Below are 27,208 nucleotides of genomic sequence, written 5' to 3'. Positions count from 1 at the left end.
CCACTTAGCTATAAATGTCTCTAATTTCTCATTTTTTATAGCTGAGTGGTACTCCATTTTATTTAAAAACCCACATTTTCTTTATCCAGTCGCCTGTTGATAGGCATTTGGGCTTTTTCCAAGCTTTAGCTATTACAAACTGTGCTGCTATGAACATGGATGCACATATATCACTGTGGTATGATTCTTTTAATTCTTTGGGGAAGATACCCAGCAGGGGAATAGCTGGGTCAAACAGGACTTCCAGTCCTAGTTCTTTGAGGTATCTCCATACTGATTTCCACAGTGGTTGCACCAGTCTACACTCCCACCAGCAGTGGAGCAGGGTTCCTCTTTCCCCACAGCTCTGCTAGTATTTGTTATTAGTTGATTTCTTTCTCTTTTTTTTTGGTACCAGGGATCAAACTCGGGACCTTGAGCTAGCGAGGCAGGCACCGGAACAACTGAGCTAAATCCCCGGCCCTATTAGTTGATTTCTTCATAGCAGCCATTCTTTCTGGGGTGAGGTAGAATCTCAGTGTTGTTTTCATTTGCATCTCCAGAATGATCAGTGATGTCGAGCATTTTTTCATATGTTTATGTGCTATTTCTACTTCTTTGAGAAATGTCTCTTCATTTCAGATGCCCATTTTTGGATTGGGTCTTTAAATTTGGGATGTCTGATTTTTTTTAAGTTCTTTATAGATTCTAGATAATAGACCTTTGTCTGAGGGACAGCTGGTGAAAATTTTTTCTCACATTGTGAGCTGTCTCTTTACACCGCTGGTGGTTTCTCTTGCTGCGCAGAAGCTTTTTGGTAAGAACAGATCCCACTTGTTGACTGTTTGTGTTAGTTCATGAGCAATTGAAGTTTTGTTCATAAAATCTTTTCCTACATCAATGTCTTCAAGAGTTCTTCCTAAACTCTCTTCAAGTTGGTTTAGTGTTTCTGTTTTAATGTTTAGTGCATGGTGAGAGATATAGGTCTAGTTTTAATCTTTGGCAAGTTGAAACCCAATTTTTCCAGCACCAATTATTTATTTATTTATTTATTTATTTTTGGTACTGAAGAATGAACTTGGGTCCTTGCTCTTGCACAGCAGGTGGCGAAACCACTGAGCTAAATCCCTGGGCCCTCCAGCACCATTTATTAAAGAGGTTACCTTTCCTCCAGTGAGGGTGTTTGGCTCCTTTGTCAAAGATGAGGTGGCTGAATGTGTCTGGTGTTGTTTCTGCATCTTCTAATCTGTTCCACTGGTCCTCAAGTCTGTTTCTTTGCCAGTACCATGCTGTTTTATCACAGTAGCTTTGTAGTATAGTTTGAAGTTGGGGGTTGTGATACCCCTTGCTATGTCTCTGTTGCCTAGAATTGCTTTTGCTATTCTGGGTCTCTTCTTGTTCCAAATAAAGTTTTAGATTGCTTTCTCAAGGTCCGTGAAGTATGCTGCTGGGATTTCAATTGGGATGGCACTGAATCTATATAGCAGTTTTGAAAGTATGGCCATTTTCACTATGTCAATCCTTCCTACCGAGGAGCAGGGGATGTCTTTCCATTTTCTGATATCATCTTCAATCTCTCTTTTCAGAGTGCCCTAGTTTTCAGAGAAGAGGTCTTTGATTTCTTTTGTTAGGTTGATTCCTAGGTATTTCAGTTTTTTGGATGCTATTGTGAAAGGAATTGATTGTCCCATTTCTCTCTCAATGAGTCTGTTTTTTGTGTACAGAAAAGCTGTTGATTTTTGTGTGTTGACCTTGTAACCAGCTACTTTATTGAATTTGGTTATTAAGTCTAGAAGACTTTTGGTGGAGTTCTTGGGGTCTTCTATATAGAGTATCATGTCATCTGCAAATAATGACAATTTGACTTCTTCATTTCCTATCTTTATTCCTTTTATTTCTTTTTCTTGTCTAATTGCCATGGCTAATGTTTCCAAAACTATATTGAACAGGAGTGGTGATAGTGGACATCCTTGTCTTGTTCCTGATTTTAGTGTGAAGGATTTCAGTTTTTGACCATTTAGTATGAAACTGGCTGTTGGTTTTTCATAGATAGCTTTTTATCAGATTGAGGAAGAAACTGTCTATTCCAATTTTTTGTAGGGTTTTTATCATAAATGCATGTTGGATTTTGTCAAGTGCTTATTCTGCATCTATTGAAATGATTATATGGTTTTTGTCCTTGGCTTTACTGATACAGTGTATTACACTGATTTGCATATGTTGAACCATCCCTGAATCCCTGGGATAAATCCCACTTGGTCAGGGTGTATGATCTTCTTGATGATCTTCTGCATTTTATTTGCCAGTATCTTAGTAAGGATTTTTTGCATCTATGTTCATTAGTGAGATTGGCCTATAGTTCTCTTTTTCAATTGGCTCTTTCTCTGCTTTGGGGATCAAGGTGATGCTTGCTTCCAGGAATGATTTTGGGAGTATTGCTTCCCTTTCAATTTCACTGAAGAGTTTAAACAGTAGTGGCAGTAGTTCCTCTCTGAATGTCTTGTAGAATTCAGCAGTGACGCCATCAGGACCTAGGCTTTTCTTAGTTGGTAAGTTTTTACGTTTTCAATTTCATTGATCGATATTGGGTTGTTTAGAATTTTTAGGTCTTCTTCATTCAACTTTGGTAATTCATATGTATCTAGGAATCTGTCCATTTCTTCTGTGTTTTCTATCTTATTTGCGTATAGGTTCCGGAAGTAGGTACTGATGATCCTCTGGATTTCTGCTGAGTCTGTTGTAATTTCACCCTTTTCATTCCTAATTGCATGGATTTGGGCCTTTTCTTTCCTCTTTCTAATAAGGTTGGCTAAGGGTTTGTTAATTTTGTTGATTCTTTCGAAGAACCAACTCTTGGCTTCATTGATTTTTTGTATCGTTCTCTTCATCTCCATTGCATTGATTTCTCCTCTGATCTTTATAATTTCCTCCCTTGTATGAGCTTTGGGGTTGTCCTGCTCTTCTTTTTCTAGAAGCTTGAGGTTCAGCATCATGTTGTTTAATTGAGCTCACTCTGTTTTCCGAATATGAGTATTCACTGCTATGCATTTCCCTCGTAAGACTGCTTTCATTGTGCCCCATAGATTCTGATATGCTGTATTGTCATTGTTATTTAATTGAAGGAACTGTCTGATTTCTTCTTTAATTTCCTCTGTGACCCATTGCTTATTCAGAAGTGTGCTGTTCAATTTCCATGTGTTTATGAAATTTTTTTAGTTTCTTTTGCTATAGATCTGCAATTTCATTGCACTATGGTCTGATAATATACAGAGGATAACTTCAATTCCTTTCCACTTACCTAAATATGTTCTATGAGCGAGTATGTGGTCTATTTTGGAGAACAACCTGTGTGCAGCTGAAAAGAATGTGTATTCTGATTTTGTGAGGTGGAACACTCTGCAAACATCTGTGAAGTTCATTTGTTCAAGAGTTTCATTGAGTTCTAGTGTTTTGTTGCTTGGTTATTGTCTACTTGGCCTATCTATTGTGACAGTGGGGTATTAAGATCCCCCATTACTATTGTATTAGTGCTTATATGATTTTTCATGTCCTTTAGTATTTGTTTTATATAGTTGGGCGCACTAGTGTTTGGGGCATAGATATTTATGATTGTCATGTTTTTCTCTTGGATTGTTCCCTTTACAAGGATGTAGTGTCCTTCTTTGTCTCTCTTAATCAGTGTTGGTTTGAAATCCACTTGATCTGCAAAGAGGATAGCTACTCCTGCTTTTTTTCGGGTTCCTGTTGCATGGAGTATTGTTTTCTACCCTTTAACTTTCAGTCTGTGAGTTTCCTTCTGAATTAAGTGTGTTTCTTGTATGCAGCATATTGTTGGATCTTGCTTCTTGACCCATTCTGGCAGTCTATTTCTTTTGAATGGTGAATTGAGAACATTAACATTGATGGTTATAGCTGATACATATTGACTTATCATTGTCATGACTTTTTTTTTGTTGGATTCTCCCCCTTTGCTTTTTATTTCTTGTCGTCCCCAATGAATTCATTGTGCTGGGCTTCCTGGGGTTGTGATCCTTGTTTTTTCCTAGGATTTTGTCTAAAATTTTTTGGAGTGCTGGTTTGGCATTCACGAATTTCCTAAGGTGCTCTTTGTCATGAAAGTATCTTATTTCTCCATCAGTTTTGAAAGACAACTTTGCAGGGTACATCAATCTGGATTGGAGGCTGTTTTCCTTCAGGGCTTGCAATATATCACTCCAAGCTCTTCTTGCCTTGAGGGTTTGCATTGAGAAGTCTGCTGTGAATCTGATGGGCTTTCCTTTGTATGTGATTTGTATCTTTAACTGCTTTGAGAATTTTGTTTGTTTGTGTTTAATATTTTATTTATCTATCTATTCTGCCTCCAGCATCTAAAATAAAAAGGTCCATTTTTTTAAAAAGAAATAATCTGTAGCTCTGGAGTTTACAACCGCATTGAGTACAAAGTAGAGTAGGTATTTATTAAGTGCTTTCTGAGTGAACAAATATTTTATGGATCTTCTATAATTTATTTAAAACAAATCCTATTGTTGAACGTTTAGGTTATTTCTAAGTTTTTGCTCATGATATCTTTATACATTTAATCTGTCATTTAGCTAGGATAAATTCTTGAAATGGAACTGTGGATCAAAGGTAAACATATTTTAAAGGGTTTTGATGCATATTTTATGTTGTCCAGCAAAAATTTTGACCAATTTATATTTCCAATTGTTAAATATAAATTTCTAGGGTTCTTTCTTCAAATTCTTCCTACTGAATATCATTATTATTATTATTATTATTATTATTATTATATATTTCATTGTCTTATTTTCATGTTGGTATTCATTCATGAAACCTTTTTTCATGTATTTATTAGCTATTTAAATTGCTTAAGAGATTTTTGTCCTCTACGCATTTTTCTATTGGGTATTCAGCTATCCTTATTGATTTTGTCTTAGTCTGTTGTTCTGTAACCAAATACCACATATTGGGTAATGTATAAAGAATAAAGCCTTATTCAGCTCACAGTTCTAGAGCCTGGGAAATCCAAGGTCATGTGGCCACATGTGTAGGGCATTCTTGCTCATGGGAACTCTTGCAAAGCCCTGAGGTCAGTGTGGGGCATAGCACTGCAAAGAGGATGCAAATAAGGGACAGAACCAAACTAGCTCTTACAGCAAACCCATTCTTGAGATTACCTAGGAACTCATTAATCCATGAACAGATTAATCCTTTCATCAGGACAGAGCCTTCATGACCTAATCATCCACCTCTTAATTTCTCACAGTGGGGATTAAATTTCAACATGGATTTTAATGGAGACCTTCAAAGCTTAGGGATTTGAAGAAAGGGTTTTTGAAACCAAGGAACAGATTGTATTACATCAATATCCAGAAATCTAGATCTGGGCCTTCAAAGTTTTATTTGAAGTTAAAAGTCCAGCTGTAATTCCTGATCCTCTTCTTGCTAGTGGGCTTTTCAGGGGGGCCAGAATAATGGGGTCCTGGGAGGCAGAGGCTGAGTGGCTATAACCAGTGGCCAGGGACATGGTAGGCACGTCACAGAGTTAGGCAGTTGAGTACATTGAGAATTTTTTTTTTTCTTTTTTGGTACCAGGGATCAAACTTGGGACCTTGAGCCTATGAGACAGGCAGTGGAACCACTGAGCTAAATCCCCGCCCCAACATGAGGCGATTTTTTTTACCTTGGCTGGTTGATCAAGCTGTTCCTAGAACTGATGTAGACGGCTAGTCTTGCAAAGTTTTATTTGATTAGTAGAAGTTTAAAAACTCAAGATTTGGTGAAGTAGTTTGACTTGAATAATGAAAACTGACAGCTCCCAGACAACTTGCAGACTCAAGACAGATCACAGATTCAGCCCCTCAAAGGACGGGGAAAGTAAGTCCCTGGAAGAAAGAACTTCCTCATCACCTGAAGTTCAACCCCTGCCTTTTCTCCAACAAACCCAAGGTCTTTGTGAGACTGAACAACAGTTACTCCATTTTGTAATAGGGCCCCAACTTGTCTGCTTCTGTTACGGATCACCAGGTAGACATCGAGTTCCAGGGATGTGCTTGTTGTTGTGCCAGGAAGGTCTGTTGTGTGCGCAGTGTTCCGTCATGCTTGCCCAACTCCATATCTGACTATGTTATCTTAAGAACAATCTGTAAAAGTTCCTTCTGCGTTTCGCTTCTGTGTTTCTGCTTACCAACTCCCCTCTAGCATCTCCTATAAAAGGACCTCAGGCTCTGAGCCGGGCGCCTCTCTAAGCTTGGAGTTTGTAGAGTGCCATCTGGCCAGACTAATAAAGGTCTGTTTTACTTTAACAACTTGTCCGGTGTGTTCCCTCCCGGGTGATCTTTGCTGTAGTCAGCTCCTCGGAGCGTTTGGTAAGGCCCGTGGTCTTACAGTCTTGTACAAGGTGACCATGGATTGGACAAGCGGAAATAACCAGACTTTGGGAGAATTATTGATCATGGGCATTGACCACTCTCTGGTCCCAAAAATGGCACACTGTTAACAGAAGACCTAGAGGTCAGAAGACAGGTGGGGTTCAGGTCTGTATCATAGTAGCCCTGTGGGTTCTTTAACTCATCTGTGGTTATTTCCACATTTTGTGAATGCATATTTGGGACAGATCTACGCAGCGAATGGCAGATTCCAACATTCCCCAAAGAACTGTATCTATCTTTATCTATGTATCTATCTTATTACTGCACTTACTACTACTACTGCTACAATTAGAAATCAGAAATAGTCAACCGAACAAGGAGCTCAGACAAAGTATAATAATAACCGCTACCCCTACTGAGTTCTACGTGCCAAGTGCTGGTCTAGGCCTTTTGTGTGGATTCACTTCTTGCTCCTCCTGACACAGAGAGCCCTGGTAATCTTGTGTTCATTCTGTGGCCCAGGCAGTCAATAAGTACGCATTACAAGAAGGGCCTATAACTGGTTTGTCAGGTTGATGATATGCTTTTAAAAGGATGGACTGGGCATGGCATCACACCCTTGTAGTCCCGGCTACTCAGGAGGCTGAGGCAGGAGGATCACAAGTTGAAGGCCAACCTGGGTGACTTAGCAAGGCTCTGTCTCAAAATAAAATGGACTGAGGACCTGGAAACGTAGCTCAGTGGTAGAGCACTTGCCCGGCATGTGCCAGGCCCTGGATTCAATGCCCAGTAAAGAGAAAAAAGGACCTTCTCCCATTCAGGAGCCTGGGCTGCCTTCCCCAGAATTTCTCTCCACTTCTCTGTGGAGGGATTGTTTGCTGACCTCCTTAGTCTATTAGCTCAATGCTCAACATCTGCCTTGGGGATTTAGCTCAGCGGTTCCACTGCCTGCCTCAAGAGCACAAGGAGCCGAATTCAATCCCTGGTACCAAAAACAAAAACATCTGCCTGACACATAATTATGGGGGGAGATCTGTTTAAATGCAGTTTTTCAGGCTGGACCCCAGCATTCTAGTTCTTAAATGCTGGTATTTACTCAGCAGCCTCAGTAGCAGAGCTCTGGGTCCAACTGGATCCAGACCAACTTGCCCTCTGGGTCTTCACACCAGTGAGGCAGGCTCTGGCCTGTCACTTGTGCCAACACGGGACCACAATGACCCAGGAACAGGTTTGTCTCCCAAAGATCTGATACTCATACATACAGGGAAACTTTTTTAAACTAGCTTTTTTAAAAAACTTTTTTTTTAATCTTTTGGTCTTTTTTCTTTTTCTTTTTTTCCTTTTTCCTTTTTTGGTACCAGGAATTGAACCCAGAGTCTCACACTTGCCAGGCAGGTGCTGCACCACCAAGCTACCTCCCTGGCCTTTTAAAAAATCTTTTTCCCCAAAAAACAATCTACCAATTCTAGAATGTTTGCCAGAAGAATTCAGAGGGTAGTAATAATCAAAATACATGGGTTTTGAATCCAAAAATGTTTTGCTCAGTGGTCAAAGCCAGACATAAGAGGTTCATATTGTATGCTGCCATTTCTGTGAAACATCCGTAACCAGCGAATCCACAAAGACAGAAGGTAGAACAGTAGTTGTCAAGGACTAGGAGAAGGATGCCCAAGAAGTGACTGCTTCATAGGCCCAGAGTTTTGTTTGGGTAATGACAATGTCACAGAACAAAACAGAGATGATACTGTCAACCAACATTGTAAATGCACTAAATGCCACTGACTTGTGTATTTTAAGATTGTTAATGGTTAACTTTGTTTTATGTAGGTTTTTACCTCAATTTTTTTTAAAAAGGAGCTGAACTTTAGTTTTCAATGTAAGGCCTATGTGTGCTGAACATGCACTACGTGCCCAGCACTACATTACAGCATGTGATCCTCACAACAGTTTGAGACAGGTGCAATTTGCATACTTAGTTTACAGATGAGAAAACTGAGACACAACAAAGTCATGCAATTAGGCAAAGTCACATCAGCAGCAGTTTTCAGAGAGGCTCAAATGCAGGCCAGCTGCTGTGGGCCATCATTCTTCATCACCAGACCCTGTTCACTTGCTCCCTGCTAAGGGATTCTGCTCCCTCGGTGCTGTCAAAGGGAGAAGCCCACCCAGAGCAGGGCTGGTGTTTCTGTAGTCCCCACCTGCCCTGTGCCTTTCCTATATCGCCCTTTACTTTTCACTGCTATAGTTTATGGTGGGAACTACTGCCCTCCCCATGTTGCAGATGAAGAGCCTGAGGCCAGGAAGTGTGGACAACTTACTGTAGATCATAGGACCTGTGAAGAACCACGACCCATCCTGCTGAGGAGAAGCCAGCCGTCACTCAGGACCAAGGATGGAGGTGACTAGCTGTGCCCTAGCCTCTCAGCCTCTCTCACTAGACTTTCCTTCCCTCATACCTCAACAAATGAGAAAGCGATGAACAGGGACATGGCTCTTGCCTCCCTTCCAGTCTCCCAGAATGAGCACTGAGAGCAAGGCATGGTGCATGGGTGATAGTTCACTGTTGTGAACAACATGAGTAAGAGCTGCCCAACTGACTGGTTTGCATAGTTCTGGGTGTGACTGGATGGATTTACTGAAGGTGGAAGGCGAACCCTGCTTGTGGATGGCACCAACCAATAGGTTTGTAGCCCAGATGGGATAAAAAGGGAAAGAGGGAAGGCTCACTTCTATTTCTTTTCTTTTTTTTTCTTTTTTTGGTACCGGGGATCCAATGTGGGACCTTGTGCTTGTGAGGCAGGTGGCTGAACCACTGAGCTAAATCCCTGGCCCAAATGTTGTGGTTTTCAATGCAATATATGTAAGAACTGAATTTTTATTTATTTATTTATTTTGGTACCGGGGATCAAACTTGGGACCTTGCACTCTCGAGGCAGACGCTGGAACCACTGAGCTAAATCCTTGGCCCTCACTTCTATTTCTTTTGAGGGTCTCCACTCTTTGCCTTCACCTTGGATATCTGTCTTCTGGCTTCCAGTGCAGACTCTTCAGCCTTACAACTCAGACCTTTCAGCTTCTTGATATGGACTTGCACAGCACTCTACAGTGAGCTCCAGGCCTCTGGCTTTTGACTGGCTCCTTCAGATCTCCAGGGCACAGACAGCCCTTTTGTACTCTTCCACATCTGACTCTGTGGGCAGCCATTGCAAGCCTACCTTGTAAATACATACATATGGAGATATATAGATAGATAGATAGATAGATAGATAGATAGATAGATAGATAGATATATCTTACATTAAATGTTTCTTTAGTGCACACTAACTAATATAGCATGCCTATAATCCCAGCAGTCTGGGAGGCTGAGGCAGGAGGATTCTAAATTTGACTCCAATCTGAGCAACTGAGCAACTTAATGAGATTAAAAAGAATTTTTTTAAGGGATAGGAATGTAGCTGAGTACAAATGCCCTGGTTTCCAAGTCCCATTGCTGGGAAAATTAAAAAAAAAATAAGGAAAGCCTTCTCTTTCCTTGATGTGGTCTCTTGCAGGCCTCTTAGTCCAAATGCAGAGGACTTTAGGGTTGGCTTCTTTCCCCTGTGTCACATCCAAATGGACTGAATAAGTATTGACTAATTTATGAGATATTAATGAACTGAAGTCTCATGGGAATACAGGTACAGAGACAGGCCTGGCAGCTGTGTCTAAAACTATTATCTAATCTCTTAATGTACTAGACCACATTATATTTCTTTAGAGAATTTCCAGAATGAATTTCCCTAGATCAAGTCTACAAATCTAACCTTTGCTAACAAAGGTGAACAGCAAGCTCTCAGAAATCCCATTTGGTGAGGTCCTGGGTTTGATCCCAGAACCACAAAAAAAAAAAAAAGGAATTTTTAAAACCACAGAAATATAGAGCTGTCCTTGGTATCCCTGAGAGATTGGGTCCAGGACACCATTATTTACAGATGTTCAAGTCCCTTACATAAACTGGGATAGTATTTGCATATAATCTATGCACTTCCTCTACTATACATGAAATCATCTGTAAATCACTTATGATATGCAATACAATGTAAATGCTATATACATAATTGTTATACTGCAATGGTTTTTAAATTTGTAGTAACATTATTTGCTTTTTATATTGTCCATCTGCAGCTGGTTGAATCTGAGCATATGGAGCCTGCAAATACGAAGGCCTGGCTGTATCTGCCACCTTCCCCAAATCTATATTTCTTATTCCAACCAATTTAAATGTGGCAGCCACAGAAAACAGAATCTGCAGAGATATGCTCATTGGTTCCTCGAGAGCCATCCTGCAGAAAAAGTGGCAACCTCCCTAGGGAGCTGCAGCATTGCTCCTCCATGTGTGTTCAGAATGGTGGCGGCCTGGCTGCATGGATGGACAGGGGAGGGGAAAGTGGACACAGGGGAGAATTGGGCAAGGGCTGCCAAATGCACTGCTCTCTGACACTCGAGGAGGTCAGTGAGTGAGACTAGGCAGGTTGTTCTAATGGGGCAGCAGCCATCTAGCTCCAACCTATGGTTCTTATGCAAAGACTCAGCACTACTAAATCTACCATTTAAAGAAAAACCCCCAAATCTGGACTTGTATGTAAAAATTTACTGATTTTTAAATCAATTTTTGCACTGCCCCATGCAGGCCAAATAATGCATGTTTATGAGCTAGATTAGTTCCCTAGGTTTTGTCAATTTGCAAACTCAGTTCTAAAGTTCCTTAAAATGTTTTGAAAGTAGAAAATCATACAATATCAATAACTGTTTCAAGAGATCCCCTAAAAGGGATCTGTAGGTGGAAAGAGAAGAATACTGGACTCAGAATACAAACTGTGTGGTTTATTGGCCAAAGGACCCTGCACATGTTATACAACAAAGCTGTGGATTACTTATAAAATGGACATAGTCTCATCTGCCATTTGTATTATGCAGGCTACTGCAAAGAACAAATCAAACTATCAAGGCAAGAAATCTTATCATAAACTCTAAAGCATCATGTAAATCAAAGAATTGACCATGTAAACTTCTGGAAGACATATAACAAGTCATATTCAATACATAGTGGTTGTGTTTACCTGCACAGAGGGACTCAATAAATGTTTTAAATTGACTTGAATGTTTTCCTGACACAATCCAAATGACTTACAAAAATAGCTCATAAGATTATTAAGGATGACTCACATAATGACTGATTAGTGCAAAAACTACTGATCAAAGTTCCTACTTCTTGATATTACATATTAATGTGTGGGTTTTCTATCTGGTAGAAAAGATAACATTTGTAGGTCATTAGCGAATTTTGTATTTAACTCACAATTCTTATCCTAATATTCTTTAATTAAGTTGTTTATATTACCTAGATTTTCAAATATCCTTTAACACATTCCCACTGGCTTGAACCACTGGTGGAACATGCAGGATTGTCCCATTGAGTGGCTTGTACCACCAGACAGTGAGATATATGAATCACAGCCCTGTTGTGAACATGTTAAACCCATTTTTAACATCTTACTGGTTCCCTCATTAAGTAATGAATGGGCTGAATGAAACCTTTGACTTGTATTAATTTTATAGTTGCATGAGAATCATAAGTGTACCCTTTGGAAAATTATACTCTAATGTAGCCTGTCTTTTCCTGGTCAAACTAAGTTCATGGCAGCTGTTCTCCACTTGTCCTACTGTTTTCCAGTTTATATCAGTAGCATCAGTATTGAAATTTAAACAGGCATGATGTCAGAAAATCATTATGTTATTTGCTATCTTTTGAGATAAAAGACAGACGCTGCATTTTAAAATATTTTCCCTTCACTCATTTACTCCTTTTTTCCAATAACCACTTCTAAAATATATGTAGGACATTGTGGAGGACATGAAGGTGAATATAAGTACTCCCCCTCCTTAAGGGAATGTAGAAATGAGTGAGGTACAGATCTGATTGCTGATAACTAAAATACTAAAGAACGTAGATCAAGGGCTAGAGAGATTCCTGAAGGCATCAGTGATGAATTTGGAGAAATGAGGGATGGTATGACAGAAAATAGAGCTGGATCTGGAAGGGCCGTGGAGAAGCCAAGGAAAGGATGCTCCCAGCAGAGAGAACAAACAGTTCCAGGAGTGTGCTGGTGCCAAGTGCTCTCTTGTAACTGGGATATATGTGGGTTTTGGAGAACACCTGGGAAAGGATTTGGGAGACCTTGGGGTCTACTATTTTCTAACAAACTACCCCACACTTCAGCAGCTTAAAACAACATTTCTTTATTTCTCATACATCTGTCGGTGGGCTGATCTAGGCTGGACTCAGCGAGAGTGTTTCTGCCCCAAATCTCTCTCATCCATTTCTGGCACTACAGACTCACCTAGGGAATTTTCTCTCGTAGGGTGGCAGAGCCGCAAGACAGCAAGTCACAAGGTACTATAGTTTGGATCTGAAAAAAAATCCCCTAATGGCCCATGTATTAAATAAAGGCTTGGTCCCTAGGGTGACACTATTGGGAGCTGCCAGAACCCCTAAGAGATAGGGCTTCGTGGGAGGCCTCTAGGTCATTGGACGGTGACGAGGGGACCCCTGCATCATCACACACTTTTGCTCCCTGCCCATGTGGTGAGCAATTTCTCTCTGCCATGTGCTCCCACCAGGATGTGCTGCATCACACAGGCCTGAAAGCAACACAGCCAACTGATCATGAACTGAAATCTTCAAAATCATGAGGCAAAATAAACCTTCCTCCTTTGAGATGGCTATCTCTGATATTTGTTATAGTAAGGAAAACTGACTAACACATATGGCTAATCCAAAGCCAAGGGATGGGGATGTATTCTGGCCCTTTAGTGGGTGAAATTACAAACTCATAGGGCAAAGGACATAGATTATCTGACATAGGGAGTGGACAGAGAGGGGTGAAGAACTGGAGTCAATGATGCAATCTACTACAGGAAGAGACCGCAAAAAACCTTAGTACCTTGGCAAAGAATTCAACTTGGCTCTAGGCACAGGTATACTATCTTTTAAACCAAAGGAAAATATTCTCAGATCTATGTTAGAAAGGTGATTTTGCCTGTTATCTAAGTGGATTAGAAACTTTACAACCATTTGAACTAGGATAGTGGCTGTGGGAAAAAGGGAGAGAGGGACAAATTAAAAATAGTTATTAAGTAAAATAAAGTAGGTCATAATTTAGACAAAGGGTAAAAAAATCAAAGATACCACTCCTAAATTAGGAGTTTCTAAATTAGGATGATGAAACCACTGGCTGATAATAATACTAGCTACTTTTATTGAGCATTTATTTTGCACCAGCTACTGCTGGAAATATTTTTACATGAAGCACTACTACAAAGTGCCACATAAAAACGTCATGACAGTTTTAGATATTCCTACTTTATAAATGATATTCCTACTTTATAAATGAAAAAAACAAGACTTAAAACATTTGAACAACTTACCCAAAGTCTTTCCACTAGTAAATAACAGAGCTGGGATTTTTTTTTCACTGATTTAATAATTTATTTAATAATACTTTAATATTAATTTTTAACAGTTCCCATGCCATGGGTATGATAGAAAGCAGATGCATGACCCTGAATGGTAGGAATGATCAGAAACTTCTCAATAGAGTCTCATATCTTCATTGTCATTTAGAGATAATGAAACAATATCAACATATTCAATTCCTAAAGTTCCTGCAATTATCTACAAGTTCTTTAATATTCAGCTTCATTAAGGAGGTTTTTAAGAGTAAGTTATCATTATGCCTCATTTAGAATGGTGTTTTCTGCTTCATTGTGATTTTCAACACCAATAGGATATGGTGCTTGCCCTAAGAGAAACGGTTCCCATTTGGGAATATACTCTTCTACTGATGCCCAGTAACGAGTCTCAAGAGAAACCACCTCAGGCGGTGGATGTGGGTGAATCTTGCTCTGTAAAGACTTTTCAGCTGCTTCTATGTCCCTTAAGAGGCTAAGATTCCTTTGGAAAGCAGTCTCAGCTGAGATGGGCAATCTCAGCTGAGATGCCTTTTCTGTGTTTTGATCTCCAAATTTATTCTCCATTTGTTGAAGTAACATTAATCTTTGTGATACTATTTCCTTGTGTCTTTTAGAAAGGCAAATTTCTTGAGTGAACAAGGAGGACATCTTCAATCAAAGCTTTTATAAACTTTCTGGTAAATAATAAAACATTTGAAGTTACTTGTACCACATGTGCTCAACTTTGCATTATCCGATCATTTAGTACTTGAGTCATTGGTTTTTCTGAGAAGCGAAAATAAACCCGTGGTGAAAGCGCCTGGACCAAGTCGGTCAGAGGTCGGTGAAAAGCTCTGAGGGCCACGCTCGAAGGCTCATCCCCTGGATGGGCGCAAACCCTGGAGGTGCCTGACAGCTACTGCCTGCTCAGAGCACCGCAGGCCGATCCTCGACGCCTGGCTTTCCAGTTCCTTTCGGCAACGGAGCCGACTAACGCAGCACCAAGGAAATGGCGGACAGCCGGTCACTCCGGTCACTCCTCTGCGACGGCCGCAGTCTGCACCTCAGGCGAACCCCGGCCGGGGCAAATTCTTTCTGCTGTCTCAGCCTCAGGCTCTCCCGAAAACCGCCCCAAGTGCCGCCGATACCGGAAAAACTTCTGAACTTTCCCCTCCACGTCCTCCTCCCCCGCCCTGCCCACACCTGCGCCGCGGCCCGCCCCCAGAGCTGGGATTTTAAAGTGACACTCTCAGACTCTAGAATTTGAGTTCTTATGTAAAGGTGCAAATTTCCAACGATGAATGTCATTATATTGTATACCTAAAATGTACCAATGATTAGAATGAATAATCGATAATGTAGAATAGGAAGAAAAGGTCCAAAGGGGTAGGGGTAGTGGGAGGGGCAGGGGAAAGGAAAGAAGGGAAAGGAAAAAATGATGAGAAATGGAAAAAATGGAAATAAAGTCTTTGTAAATAGGGAAGGGTGGAGGGCGTGAAGGGAGGGCTAGGAATGGGGAAAAAATAAGAACCAAGATGCATTATATAAAGGTACAATTCCCAATGAGTAATGTAATTGTGTTGTATACCTACAATGTACCAATAAAAGAATTTAATACAAAAAAAAAAAAGAATTTGAGTTCTTGTCCTCTATGGTCTGCCTCATTAGGAGCAAGATCACACATGAGAATCAGCTCTAGGAGAGGAACTAACACTAGATTTGGAGAAGGGACTGCATTTGCGACTTTTATATTCCTACTCACCATTCTTTTTTTTTTTTGGTACCGGGGATTAAACTCTGGGACCTTGCGTTTATGAGGCAGGCGACGGCACCACTGAGCTAAATCCTTGGCCCTCACCATTCTACTTTTAAGTACTAAAATGCCAGTATATTTGTTGACGCAAAGTATCCCTTTGACATTTTAACATACCTTAAGTTTGAATAATTTACATATTAAATTTACGCCGGGGATTTAGCTCAGTGGTTCCAGCGCCTGCCTCGCAAGCGCAAGGTCCCAAGTTCGATCCCCGGTAACAAAAAAAAAAAAAAAATTTACCCAGAGAATCAATTACATGCTTCATCTGGACTCAAAGTTTCATTCATTTGGACAACATTCAAAACTTGTCCCTGCCCTGTTCAAAATCAGCATAGTTGAAAGCCCTCCCAAACCATCTTGCTGCCATTCCATGTCTGCTAATAAGGGTGAGCAGCCTTTAAGTGGAGCTATCATTTCTGCTTGCCACACAGCCTTCTGTGGACTCTTCACTATTTTCTGTGCTCCCTAAGGGAATTGTTTTAGAATGGCAAGGAAAGGAAGAGCAAGTAATTAAAGTGGGGAAAGAAGAGAATATACTGGAGAATTAGGGAAGAAGGGGATTGGAAGTTCCTGCCCAGCTCTAGTCTGGCCACTTTCTTTTTTCTAAGCCCTGAATCTCCCCATTCTTCTCTCCCTTTATCTTTATTTTTAAAATTTGTATTAATACATGTTTGAAGTACATAATGATTACATTCATTGTGGGGAATTAATGCATGTTCATAACATACCTCGATTCTTTTTTTCTCCCCTTCCTATCTACTCTCTTTAAACAATTATTTGTCAGCATCAGGTTCATTTATCTTTTAGTTTCTTGTAAAGTTAATTATCATACACACAGATTAACAGCCATACTAACAGGCCAAAAACCATATAAAATACATAAGACAGTTATACTAAGGTACCCCTTTAGATACTGTCTATACTTGATTATAATAACTTTTTTCTCTTTTTTTCCTTATTGTCTTTTATTCTATTTATTCTTTAGGTTTCTCATATAAGAGAAACCATGTGATATTTAACCTTGTGTGTCTCATTTACTTCACTTAACATTATGATCTCGAGGTGCATCCATTTTCCTTCAAATGATTCAAACTCATCCTTTTTATGGTAAAATAGTACTCCATTGTGTATAAGTAACATTTTCTTTATCCATTCATCTCTTGATGGACATGTAGACTGCTTCCAAGATTTAATTATGAATTGTGCTGCTATAAACATCACTGTGATATGTTGTCTTCAACTCTTGGAAAGATACCTAGAACAGGAAGAGCTGGGTCAAATGGAATTTCTATTTTTAGATTTTTGAGGAATCTCAACACTGACTTCCTTAGTAATTGTACCAATTTATATTCATACCAATAATGAAGAAATGTTCCTTTTTCTGCCCACAGCCTTGCCAGCATTTATTATCAGTTGATTTCTTGATAATGGCCATTCTTTCTGGAGTTGGAATCTCTGTTATTTTCATTTGTATTTCTTGAATGGCCAGTGATGTTGAACATTTTTTCATGTATTAGCCATTTGTACTTCATCTGAGAAGTGTCTACTCATTTCAGATGCCCATTTTTGATTGGGCCTTAAAATTTGGGAGGTCTAATTTTTTGGAGTTCTTTATATATTCTAGATATTACTCCTTTGAGGAAGAGTTGGCAATTTTTTTTTCCCATTCTGTAGGTTGTCTTTTCACTCTGTTGGTGCTTTCCTTTGTTGTACAGAAGCTTTTTAATTTGATATGCTCCCATTTGTTGATTCTTGGTATTATCTCTTGTGCAACCACGGTTCTGTTCAGAAAGTCTTTGCCTATGCCTATGTCTTCAAGAATTTTACCTAGTTTGTCTTCCAGCAGGTTAATATTTAGATCTTTGATTCATTTTTGGTTTAGTGCCTGGTAAGACATATGGATCTAGGTTCCATTTGTGTTATGTGGATAGCCAGTTTTCCCAGCCCCATTTACTAAAGAGGCTATCTTTCCTTCAGTGAAAGTACTTGGCCCCTTTGTCAAAGTTAAGGTAGCTGAGTGTGCCTGGAGCTGTTTGTACATCCACTATTCTGTTTTGGTATTCTAGGCCTCCTCTCAATCCATGTAAATTTTAGGATGGTTTTCTCCAGTTCTGTGAGGAATGCTACTTGCATTTTGATTGCGATTGTGTTAAATCTGTGCGACAGTTTCAGAAGTATGGCTATTTTGACTATAATGGTTCTGCCTATACAGGAACAGGGGATATCTTTCCATTTTCTGATGACCTCTTCAATTTCCTTTTTCAGAGTGCTGTATTTTTTATTGTAGAGGGCTTTCATTACCTTCATTAGGTTAATCCCTAAGTATTTCATTTTTCTTGATGCTATTGTGAAAGGTATTATTTCCCTACTTTCTTTCTCAGTGAGTTTATTACTGGTGTACAAGAATGCTATTGATTTTTGAGTGCTGACTTTGTATCCTGCTATGGTACTGAATTTGGTTATTAAGTCTGTGTCCTTTGCTGGAGTTTTTTAAGTCTTCTATGTAAAGAATCATGTTATCTGCAAATGATGGTAATTTAACTTCTTGCTTTCCTATCTATATCCCTTTTATTTCTTTTTCCTGTCTAATTGCCTTGTTTCAAGAACTGTATTGAACAGGAGTGATGATAGTAGACTTCCTTGTCTTATTCTTGATTTTAGAGGAAAAGCTTTCAGCTTCTTTCCATTTATTATGAAGTTGGTCACTGGCTTGTCATAGATGGCTTTATCAGATAAAAATAAAGACCTATTTCTTTTTCTTCTGGGATTTTATGAATAGATGGATTTTGTCAAATGGTTTTTCTGCATCTATTGAAATGATCATATGATTTTATCTTTGCTTCTGTTTATGTGATGTATTACATTTATTGATTTGCATATGTTGAATCATCCCTGCATCCCTGGAATGAATGCTACTTGGTCATGCTGTATGATCTTTTTGATGATTTGGTGCATTCTGTTTGCTAGTAACTTATTGAGGATTTTGCACCTATGCAAAGAGATTGGCCTGTTGATCTCTTTTTCAGTTGGGTCCTTTTCTGATTTTGGAATCAGGGTAGTATTTGCTTCCAGGAAAGACTTTCCTAGTAGTAGTTCCCTTTTGATTTCAATAAAGAGTTTAAGGAATATTGTCATTAAATCTTCTCTAAAGTTCTTGTAGAATTTGGCAGTGAGCCCATCAGCATCTGGACTTTTCTTAGTTGAATTTTTTAAATTATTTGCTTTATTGACTGACATTGAATTATTCAGGATTTTTATATCATCTTGGTTCAGGTTTGATAGTTTATATATATCTAGGAATTCATCCATTTCTTTTGAATTTTCCATTTTGTTACAGTATAGGTTCTTAATGTAGTTACTGATGATCTGGATTTTGGCAGAATCTGTGATTTTGTCTTTTCCACTTCTAATTCCATGGATTTGGGTCTTTTCATTCCTTATTTTGGTAAGATTGCTTAAAGGTTTGTCTATTTTGTTTATTATTTCAGAGAACCAACTCTTCGATTCATGAATTCTTTTTTTTAAAACTCAATTTCATTAATTTCTGATCTTTATAGTTTCCTTTGTCATATTAGATTTGGATGTGGACTGTTCTTGTTTTTCTAGGATCTTGAGGAGCATCATTAGGTAACTTATCACTATAAACTTCCCTCTTTGGACTACTTCCACTGTGTCCTGTAGGTTTTGGTATGTCTTACTGGCATGTTGTTTGATTGTAGGAACTAATTTCTTCTTTAATTTCATCTGTGATCACTGATTATTGAAGAGGATATTATTCGTGTTTGGATAGTTTCTGTAGTGTCTTTTGTCAGTGACTTTTAGTTTCATTCCACTATGTTCGGTATGATACGTATGGGATTATTTTGATTCTGTTTACTTAAGCATGTTTTACGGGCTAGTTTGTGGTCTGTTTTGGAGAAAGTCCCGTGTGCTGCTGAGAAGAATATGTATTCTGTTATTGTTTGATGGAACAATCTGTAGATATCTATTAAGTCCATTTGTTTGAAGGTTTGGTTTAATTCTGATATTTGATTTTTTTGCCTAGTTGATCTGTCCATTTTTGACAGTGGGGTATTGAGGTTCTCCATTACAACTGTATTGGTTTTATTCATTTTCCATGTCCATTAGTATTTGCTTTATGAAATTGGGACTGGTGTTTGTTGTGTATACATTTACAATTGTTATTTATTCCTGTTGAATTATGAATTTCTTTACCTCTTCTGATTATAGTCTTGGCTTGAAATCTACTTTGAAATTAGGATAGCTACCCCTGTTTTTGTCTGGGTTCCCATTACATGAGATATTTTTCACATCTTTTGATATTTAATGTTTTTAATTAAATGTGCTCCTTGCATATTGAATATTAATGTTCTGTTTCTTGATCCATTCTGTCAATCTGTCTTTTGACTGGGGAATTGAGACCATCTACATTGAGAATTATTACTGAGAGGTATTGACTTATTCCTGTCAGATTATTTTCTTATTGCCGACCCTACCCCCACTTTTGCCTAGCTGCTCCTATCACCAACCGTATTCATTGTTTCTGACTTACTGGAATTATTGGTTTGTCTCTTTCTAGAATATCCTTGAGAATATTTTGTAATGCTATTTGGGTGGTCATGAATTTCTTGAGATGCTCTTTGTCTTGGAAATACCTTTATTTCTCCATCAATCTTGAAGGAAAGTTTTGTAGGATACATAAGTCAAGGTTGGAGATTATCTTTTAGGGCTTGAAACATTTTGCTCCAAGCCCTCCTCACCTTTAAGGTTTGTGTAGAGAAGTCTGTTGTAATTCTAATGGTTTTACCTTTATATGTGATTTATTGCCTTTCTTTGTCTCTGTGGTGCACTTCTTGTGATTTTGAGCATAATGTGGGATAGAGAAATTCTCTTTTACTCGTGGCTATTTGGGGTTTTATATGTCTCACTTTCCTGTATGTTTGTTTTCCCCCTATATTTGGAAAGTTTTCTTCCATTATTTCTGTGAACAGGTTTTTATACCATTTATGCTGTCTTCTGATTTTTCACTTATTCCAATTATTCTTGCGTCTTCTTTGTCATCAAACCACTGCTTGATCCATTTTTCGTGTTCTTGTTTCTAAGAGTCTTTGAGTAGCTGGTCTTTGAAGACATCACTGTCTTCTAGTTCTGAAACTCTGTCCTCACATTGGTTGATTCTGTTGTCTACACTTTCAGTGTGATTTTTAATCTCCTGGACTTTTGTGCTGAGGTTTGTGGAGTCTAATAAAGGCTTTGTTGGTAGAATAGAGATCTTTTTAGTTGCTTTCAGTTGTGTACTTTGGGCATGGCTAACTATAGTCCTTTGACAGAGCCCCAAGATCTGACCACCTTGGTTAATTTGGGAGGGGAGGATGCAATGTAATTAGCCCAATAACCAAGTTCTCTGGAGATGTACTCCAGTATTGTCAATGTCACAAAAGTAATGAGTGTTGGCTCACAGAGAAATAATGACAACTGTGTGACCCTGTTAATATCAAGAGAATCAGCAACAGTAGTATCATCCAAGACAAATAGATTAACATGCCAAAAGAACCAATTATATACCATCCTTAATTCTAGAGAAGATGTCCAAAATTATGGTGTAAACATTAAGAAGACCCAGGTATTGATTTACCTAATATGTACTAAATGGAACAGCTATATCTTGCTAATGGTAGAAAATAATTCAACAATAATTTCACAGAGTTAACTATCAAAAGATTAACAAAGTTTTATGGTTGTACTACTAAAGGTACAGGATTTGGGAATGGGGGAATGCAAGAAGAAAACTGCAACCTTAAACTCTATGATATGAGAAGTGGTGCAAAAGATCTTGTTAAAGTGTAGAAAGTCATTTAGAGAATTAGGTAAAGAGAAAAAAACTGATGAGAAATAGAAGATAAAAGAAAAATTTCTATGTAGAGTAAAAATGAGAGAAAAAAGAGAAAAATGGAGGGAGAAAAGGAAAAAACAAAGAAAAAATGAATAAGAAAAGGAGTTAAGAAAAAAGGAAAAGGAGGTAAGATGCAAGGATGAAAGACAAAAGAAAATTCCCCAAACCCCAATATACTGCTGAGGAAGAAAGGAAAGAATAGAAAAAGAAACAAAACTAAAAACAGTGCACACTCACCAAAAAAAGGAAACAAAACAAAAAATAAAATTCTCTGATTTCAAATATGTAGCATTTTTCTGGGCTCTACAGTTTTGGGGCAGTATCAAGTCAAGATATGTACCTGATCACGCTAGTAGATAAAGATGGCAGTCACTCCAGATCCATGCTGGATGCAGCCACTAGGGGGCAAGGCAGTAGAATTGGGGAAATGGAGCCAGTTCTGAGCATTTCAACTCCAGAGCAGTTGAGGCTGAGCCTGGCCTCAGGTCTCTTGTCAGCTAGACCATGGCTCACTGACCAAGCTGTCTCCCATTGCTGTTTCTCACCTAGTCACTGTGGGAACATAACACTGAGAGCCCTAAATCCAACCTGCTGCTGCTCGGAGTCCCAAGTTCAAACAATCCCTCTCTGGAATGGGGCCTGGCCAAGCACTCTCTGGAATATGGCAGGCACTTGAACTGGTGTCTCTCACCTACTGTTGCAGGTCACGGCATCTGCCTGTCCATTCCACCACTGCATTTCTCCAATACGCCCTCTGGAGTGCACCTTCTTTCATTTTGTCTCAATACATTCAGTCTGCCTTTCTCATGAGATGGGACCCAAGGAGAAAGTGCAGGTTGTCTCTTCCCTTTGTCGCGTGGTGTTCTGTCTCTTCAGTTTCTCTGTAGGTTTTAATTTTCCTGTCCGATCCTTCTTGGTTCCCGAGGATCTACTCCCCTCCCTCCCCTTTTTGTTTTCCACAAGTTGTTATTTTCCAGTGTCTGGATTCCAAATCACAGAGGCTCAGTTGTTGTTTACCCTTCTCCATTCTCCCAGAAGTCTCTTCGCCCTTTATCTTTCAAGAGAGATCTATTCTCCAACCTTAACCCATCTCTTTCTGGGTTATTTCAGTTGAGATATTCCTTCACAGTCATGCATCATGGAGAGACTCAAATTCAGAAAGATGGAGAAATCTGGCCTCACTAAAGTAGAACAGCATCTGCCAGCTGTGCAGAAGCAATGAGATTATAGCTCACAATAATAAATAGTGCACAAGATAAATAACAAAGTACTATTATTGCAGTCATTAGTTTGGGGAATATAAAATGTGCCAATTTCTTATGAAGGTGTATAGTCAACTCTCCCTATCTGTGGATTTCTTATCTGCATATTCAAACAAGGGAGGAAAATACTACAAAAGCAAAATAAATTGTACCCATATTGAACATTTTCAAACTCCATTTATGGGTTATTCCATAAATACACCAGCATTTCCACAGCATTTACATTGTAGTAGATGTAAGTAATGTAGAGATGATTTAAAGTATATATATAGTAAGATGTACATAGGTTATATGCAATTACTATAACACTTTATACATGGGACTTGATCATCTGCAGATTTGGGTGGCTAAGGGAGGTCCTAGAAACAATCCCTCAAGGATACCAAGCAACCACTGACTATATACATAAATGAGTCTTAAAGGAAAGTAAAAGGGAAGCTCAACATAAAATATGTTCTATCCATATTTACACAAACATATATGTGTACTTTGCCATTATTCAGCCTTTTATTTTAAATTTATTTCACTAAATATTTTTAAATGACAAATATTTTATTTTTAATGAAATTGCAACTTATTTGAATCTCATTTATTTTTACCTATTGATTTTTTAACTTTTCTACTCACAAAAATTAAATTTACTATCCGGCAGTGGTGATGCATGCCTGTAATCCCAGTACTCAGGAGGCTGAGCCAGGAGGACTGTGACTTCAAGGCCAGCCCAGGTAGCACAGTGAGTTTTAGGCCAGCCTGAACTACACAGCAAGACCCTGTCTCCAAAAAACAACAAAAAATAAAAAAATAAATTTACTGTACATAAAAGCATTAATATATGCATTCAGGGTAAATATTGCATACATACATGAAAATGTATTTAAATTATGTAAATAATTCTCCCCTTTTCTGATTCATTCATTCATTCTTTTATTCATGCTTTAACCCTGGACAAAGGCAGCTACCCAAGTGGCCCCCATGGGAAAGGTGATGGCGGACTGTGATGGTTAATTTTGTGTCAACTTGGCTTTGCTACTGTGACCAGTATTTGGTTAAACTTTATTCTGGATGTGTCTGTGAAGGTGTTTTTTGTTTTTTAATGAGATTAACATTTAAAGTGGTAAACTCACTAAAGCAGACTGTCCTCAGAAATGTGGGCGAGCCTCATCCAAACAATTGAAGGCTTGAATAGAACAAAGACAGACCTGGCCCTGGCTAGTGGGAATTCTGCCAGCAGACTGCCTTTGGACTCAGATTGTACATCCTCCCTGGGTCTCCTGCCTGCTGGTCGTTGAAGATGTTGGACTACCAAACCTCCACAATCATGTATGCTAATACCTTAAAATAAATCTCTTTATGTATATCATTAAGTGCTGGTCGTTTCTCTGGAGAACCTTAACTTTTATGGCTTTTGTCTAGATGTCCCTCTAGAGCGTCTCACTTTACAGAAAACAAAACAAAACACTCTGGCCTTGAAGAACTCAGTAGATCTACAACCCAGACATCCTCCAGGCCCTCTTCTTCCTGCCTGAGAGGATGCTGAATTCCAATGATTCTCACTTGATAAACCACTCAGGCCCTAGGGAAGACCCTGATGTTCTAGTCTACGATCTTTAAGAGACATAGCCATTGTATTTGGGGCTGTGGAGACAAGAGCATGGCCCAAGCCAGGCTATTGGATGCAATCCCTGGGAGGGGCTCTTGCCACACTAGGCTGACGTTCTTAAGGAACTGAGCAATATGAAACACTGTCATGCCAGAGGCCACGGCAGGAGGCTGTAACTCCTGGCCACACCAACCTGCCTCCCCTCTGTGGTCTAGGACTGGTGCCCTTCTTGTTCAGCAATGCCACAAACCTTTTTGGTAACCCATTCCCTCCCTTTCTATCTACAGAGTTAACAGTGAGAAGGCAACCGTAACAGGAAGTTCTTCCCTAAGAAGTCTGTTTCTCCCTAGGAAAATTTCAGGGTGGGGGGCAGCTGAGGGAGGGCTCCAGAGATTCTTAGCCTGCACACAGGTGGCACTTAACAAAAAGTAGATGGGTAAACAAATAACCTACTATGAAAAAGGTACACCAAAGCTTCACTTCATCTGGGTTTAGGGACCAGGGCATAATGATAATACACCTCAGCTTACCCTGCTGGGTCATCCTGCAGGACCCCAGTGGAGATAATTTTCCTCCTTTCCTTACATATCCTGATAATTCTTTCACAATTAAGACTACCTCTCTGGTCTCTCAAGTATGAACCTCTCCTTTACACTGCCCCTCTATGGAACATCCCTCTGTCTGGGGATGGCCCATGGCTGCCTCTCCAGGGAGCCCAACAAGCCTCTGTGTACAGGTCCCTTCCCGATCAGCTGAAATGGGCCTTGGATAACACATACTAGGTTTACCAGTTCTCCAGTCATGACTGTGGCTTTGGTTGCTGCTAAGCTTCTCTGTACATCTGAGAAGTTGTACTTTACCTCAAAAATCCTCATTAGATGGGGATTCTCTAATTGGCTCTAGGAAGAGGGTGAGTGTGCTCCTTAGGCCTGCTATTTGGAAGGTACAGGAGGGAAGATGAGAATGTGCCCCAAAATGTGATATGCAAAACTTGAGTTAACTGTTTTATTCCTACAAATGTGTGAGGTTTGTATTCTACATCACCTACTTCTTGTGTGAAAGTAAAACACTCCTCCACCAGCCTGTGAGTAAAGTGGATTCTGCTGAAAGTTGACTAACGTATTTACCTTGGGACATCAGGCATGTCACATTCCTATTCTAGAGCCGCTGGGCCCAGGCCCTTCAGAAGAGACCTCTAGGTAAAGAAAGACTGCAGAGTGGTGCTTCCACACTGCCGTTTCTGGTCCTTTCTCGAGAACTTTAGCTCAATGGCCCTTGGAACAGTGCTATTTCTTGCCCTATATAAAAGAGCAAAGTCAGAAACAGACCTCCAGAATCATCCTTGTAAGTATGCAATTACCACATTCGACCCAAAAGAATAATACAAAAGGGGAGAAAATCCCAAACAATCTTCCTCCCACACATGCTTACAGACACTGAATCAAATCATGTGCACCATGCAATCCCGAGTTCCACACCAGCCTCTGGGGAGCTGCAGACCCCTGACAGCACACAGAATACCACCCTCACTCACAGCCCTTTCTTGTCTAGTCTGATAGTCTTCTCTCTTCTATTTTCAGTTTACTAGCACCATTTTTTCCATTTTACTCCAATGTATTATAGGCAGTTTTAAACCCTTCCCAGAACAAAGCAAGATAGGAATAAAAAAGGGGTGGGAAAGGCACAGTGGTCATTGGGCACATGTGGGGCATTCTTAGGAACAGAGGCCCTGCCTGTCTGCACCATTTAATGCATCACAAAACTGCTGGAGCTGGGTAAGAGACTAGCTCTTGCTGAGGAGCTTCTTCCCCACACCTCCTTGGATTTGCAAAACAGCTCTGTCCTGTGTGTAAAGGACATAAGCAAACTAAATCATCACACATTTTACCAGTGTATGTTTTCTACTATTCCTAGAAGATGGCTTTTATTTATGAGATATGCAACTTTTAGTCAGTGCCTTGAGTACTGCTCAGCAATTCAAGATACAGCACTAAAAGGTTTAGGAGTTATAGCATCCACATTGATAGAGGCACAGCCTGGGATATGTTATATACTAATGTATGACTCAGTTATCAGTGAACGAAATTTCTACCTACTGAAATACAAGCTTAACAACTCTGTCCATTTATACTGTAAGAGACCCTTAATGGAAACAGGGCTCTTTTCTCTTTCTTTCCCAGATTCAGCCTATTTTTGATTCACCTAAGCTTAAATTCCTAAATTGTCTTGTTTAAATCTTAAACCTGTTTCAATCTTTCAAGAGTGAACACTGGAGTAGAAATTGATGTGAATTTTCCAGATAGCAATTTTGCAATAAATAAGTATCATCAGAACACTAAAAATGTCCATATGCTGTTAGTAAGTACACATCTGAGATTTTACCTGCAGAAAAGGACTGAAATACTGATCAGTAATACACAAAATATGGATTGTATATAAAGAGGTTCTTTTTGCTATAAAAGTGGCAGAAAATGATCTAAACAGCCAAGAGAGAAACTATTCATGTAAACAGCAATCACAGGATGTATTATTCTGCAGTTGTTAGTAATGATGTATACATGGCATTTTAACTATCTAAGGAAAGTATTTGGGGGGGGGGGCGGCTACCAGGGATTGGACTCAGGACCTTGTGCTTGTGAGGCAGGCACAGTGCCACTGAGCTAAATCCCTGGCCCTAAGGAAAGTATTCTTTTTTTTTTTTGGTACCGGGGATCAAACTTGGAACCTTGTGCTTGGGGGAGGCAGTGGAACCACTGAGCTAAATCTCCGGCCCTCAGCAAAGTATTCTTGATAAAA

General features: G+C 39.4%; 1 protein-coding gene across 1 annotated transcript; it reads right to left on the bottom strand.

The window, feature by feature from the left end:
* Nucleotides 1-4,685: 4,685 nt before the first annotated feature.
* Nucleotides 4,686-27,181, bottom strand: LOC101722361 (centrosomal protein 15-like). Its single transcript, XM_087184085.1, has one exon. The coding sequence runs from the start codon at nt 14,508-14,510 to the stop codon at nt 14,121-14,123; it is 390 nt and encodes a 129-aa protein (XP_087040211.1). The 5' UTR covers nt 14,511-27,181; the 3' UTR covers nt 4,686-14,120.
* Nucleotides 27,182-27,208: the final 27 nt, after the last annotated feature.

This window comes from Heterocephalus glaber, unplaced genomic scaffold (assembly GCF_053883595.1).
Source record: "Heterocephalus glaber isolate CG9 unplaced genomic scaffold, H.glaber_assembly_v1.0 deba00001481, whole genome shotgun sequence".
Classification (NCBI taxonomy): domain Eukaryota; kingdom Metazoa; phylum Chordata; class Mammalia; order Rodentia; family Bathyergidae; genus Heterocephalus; species Heterocephalus glaber.
This window is presented reverse-complemented; position numbering and strand designations above follow the sequence as displayed.

What these genes read in the sequence shown, in the direction of transcription:
- LOC101722361 (XM_087184085.1), bottom strand. Translation starts at nt 14,510, where the DNA reads ATGTCCTCCTTGTTCACTCAAGAAATTTGCCTTTCTAAAAGACACAAG.